This window comes from Orycteropus afer, unplaced genomic scaffold (genome assembly GCF_000298275.1).
Source record: "Orycteropus afer afer isolate SDZICR_OR568_19922 unplaced genomic scaffold, OryAfe1.0 scaffold00776, whole genome shotgun sequence".
Taxonomy (NCBI): Eukaryota; Metazoa; Chordata; class Mammalia; order Tubulidentata; family Orycteropodidae; genus Orycteropus; species Orycteropus afer.
In genome coordinates this window covers 491813-493969 of record NW_006922363.1, presented here as the reverse complement: position 1 = coordinate 493969, position 2157 = coordinate 491813, and the positions used below count along the sequence as shown (strand labels likewise).

At 35.7% G+C, this 2157-nt stretch overlaps 1 protein-coding gene across 1 annotated transcript in view; it reads left to right on the top strand.

Annotated features, from left to right (window-relative positions):
* The window catches only part of OPHN1 (oligophrenin 1), a gene marked incomplete at its 3' end in the record, with an annotated part of 597264 nt that overhangs the window by 235908 nt on the left and 359199 nt on the right, over positions 1–2157 (top strand). The window contains exons 14-15 of the mRNA XM_007957689.1: positions 255–317; positions 1242–1316. Coding sequence (XP_007955880.1) covers positions 255–317; positions 1242–1316 — 138 coding nt within the window. The remainder of the gene's footprint in view (positions 1–254; positions 318–1241; positions 1317–2157) is intronic.

The window sequence follows — 2157 nt, the reverse complement described above, 5'->3', positions numbered from 1 at the left end:
GGGTTTGAACCGCCAGCCTTCTGGTTAGTAGTTAAGTGCTTTAGCCACTATGCATGGGGAAGCTAAAAACTTTTTTTTTTTTTTTTGGTATAGACCTCTTGTGAATAAAAGGAACTTTCCTGCATTTCAGGGTGATTGGAAAAAAGGACTGAGCCCCTAAATCTCTCATTGAAAGCCTTTTGCATGATCATTAACTGTTTGGTAGGTAAGGCTTGTTGTGCAGGTCTAATTCTGCTTTTCTTTTCTTGAAACAGTGGAGCTGAATGAAGCGGGGTTCAAGTTTGTTAGAAAATGCATCAATGTTATTGAGACCAAAGGTAAGATCTGAACCACAGCATTGGCAGCACTTGAATCTGGTGACTCTGATTTTATCCTGGGGTTATTTCTCTAAAATAGCAATGATATCACATTTTGGGCAGAGCCCATCTTAGGAATGTACACTATTTATAAACCATTAGCATGAGACACAATTTTTATACTTTTGGCAAATTCTAAACAAGTGGTGACCTAGCATATTTAGATAATTTGTGGTTTCCTACTTTTAAGGATTTAGAGCTTCAAATGACTTATCAAATATTCTGAAATAGTACCTGCACTCCTCAAGTAGTATTATGATGGTTTCTTCCTACGTAAGTGTCCAATTTCTGCTATAATGCATATTGGTTTAGAAACTGATGAGGTAAAGGTACACTGAGGCAAATGTGGAGCCAGCATTTTTCCAAGTTGACAGTACTTCCTGGTTTCCTTCTTGAGAACATTCAGAATGTGGGCAGGTGTAGTATATGAGCCAAGCATTATTTTCTTTGAAATATTAGCTCCATCTTTCTCAGCACAAAATAACCTTTTCCTTCACACCTACATACTGTAGCCCTCTCTTTCTTTATATTACTGCTCAAGAGCAATTTGAAGGTTGATATTTTCTTTGGAAAACTTTTTCAGTTAAACTCTAGGTCCTTTCTAATGTGACATCATTCTCAGCCATCAGCTGCCATCAATTTAAACATAACTCTTCTATTCACTCTTGAGTATATTTTCTCTGTTCAGATTAATGAGTGTCTGATACAACTCAAATGAAGGTATGGATAATTTGGAGCGATGCCTGTTTCAAAGAAGGACTGGAGAGATTGGAGTGAGTGGGCTGACACCTTCCTGTGTGTACTGATTCCAGTGAATAAGTATCTGCTTTGTCTGCCATGGGAAGATGAAATCTCTATAAACTGACCTGACTTTTTTTTCTCCAGGGATCAAGACAGAGGGGTTGTACCGCACTGTGGGCAGCAATATTCAGGTTCAGAAGCTGCTGAATGCCTTTTTTGGTAACAATTTTACCTTCATAATTCTTTTTTTTTTAAATTGTGGTTTGGGAGAAAGTTTATGGAGCAAATTGGTTTTCCATTCAACAATTTATACACGTTTTGTTTCATAGCATTAGTTGTAATTTTCTCAGTGTAAATTGCTCGCTTCTCACGTCCTTCCTGGTCCCCATTTCAATTTGTCTTTCTTTCCTGCCCCTTTCTGACTTCTGTGCTTTGTTTTTAGTCAAATGCTGCCCCTTTGGTCTTGCATGTTTGATTGTTCTGAGGAGTGCAGTCCTTGCTACTGTTATTGTTCTCTTTATAGGCCTATCTGTTGTTTGACTGCAAGGTGATCCCTTGGGGTGGGTTCAGTTGCAGATTTGAAAGATGTCTAAGTGGATTCCACCAGTTTTTATCAGACCAGTAAGTCTGTTTTTTTTTTTTTTTTTTTATGATTTACTTTTATAACTCTTATTGGGAGTAAGATATGTCTTATAAAGAAAATTGACTCTAAGGAAAGGAGATATTGGAATACCTTCTTTTTATTTTTGTTTTTGTTTTATTTATTATTTCTATTTTTATAATGCGTGCAACCATTACCACTATCTATTTCCAAAGTTTCTATTACCCCAAACAGAAACTAAGTACCCCTTAAGATATACTTCTCCATTTACCCTCTCTGGCCCCTGGTACCCACTAATCTACTTTTTTATATATCTATTTGCCTATTCTATATATTTCATATAAATGGTGTCATAAAGTATTTAAAGTTAGTTAATGTGATGGTATGTATTAGATCTGCATTATTTTTGCATAAGTAATATATATATAATTTATAATTTTACATAATTAAATATGCTTG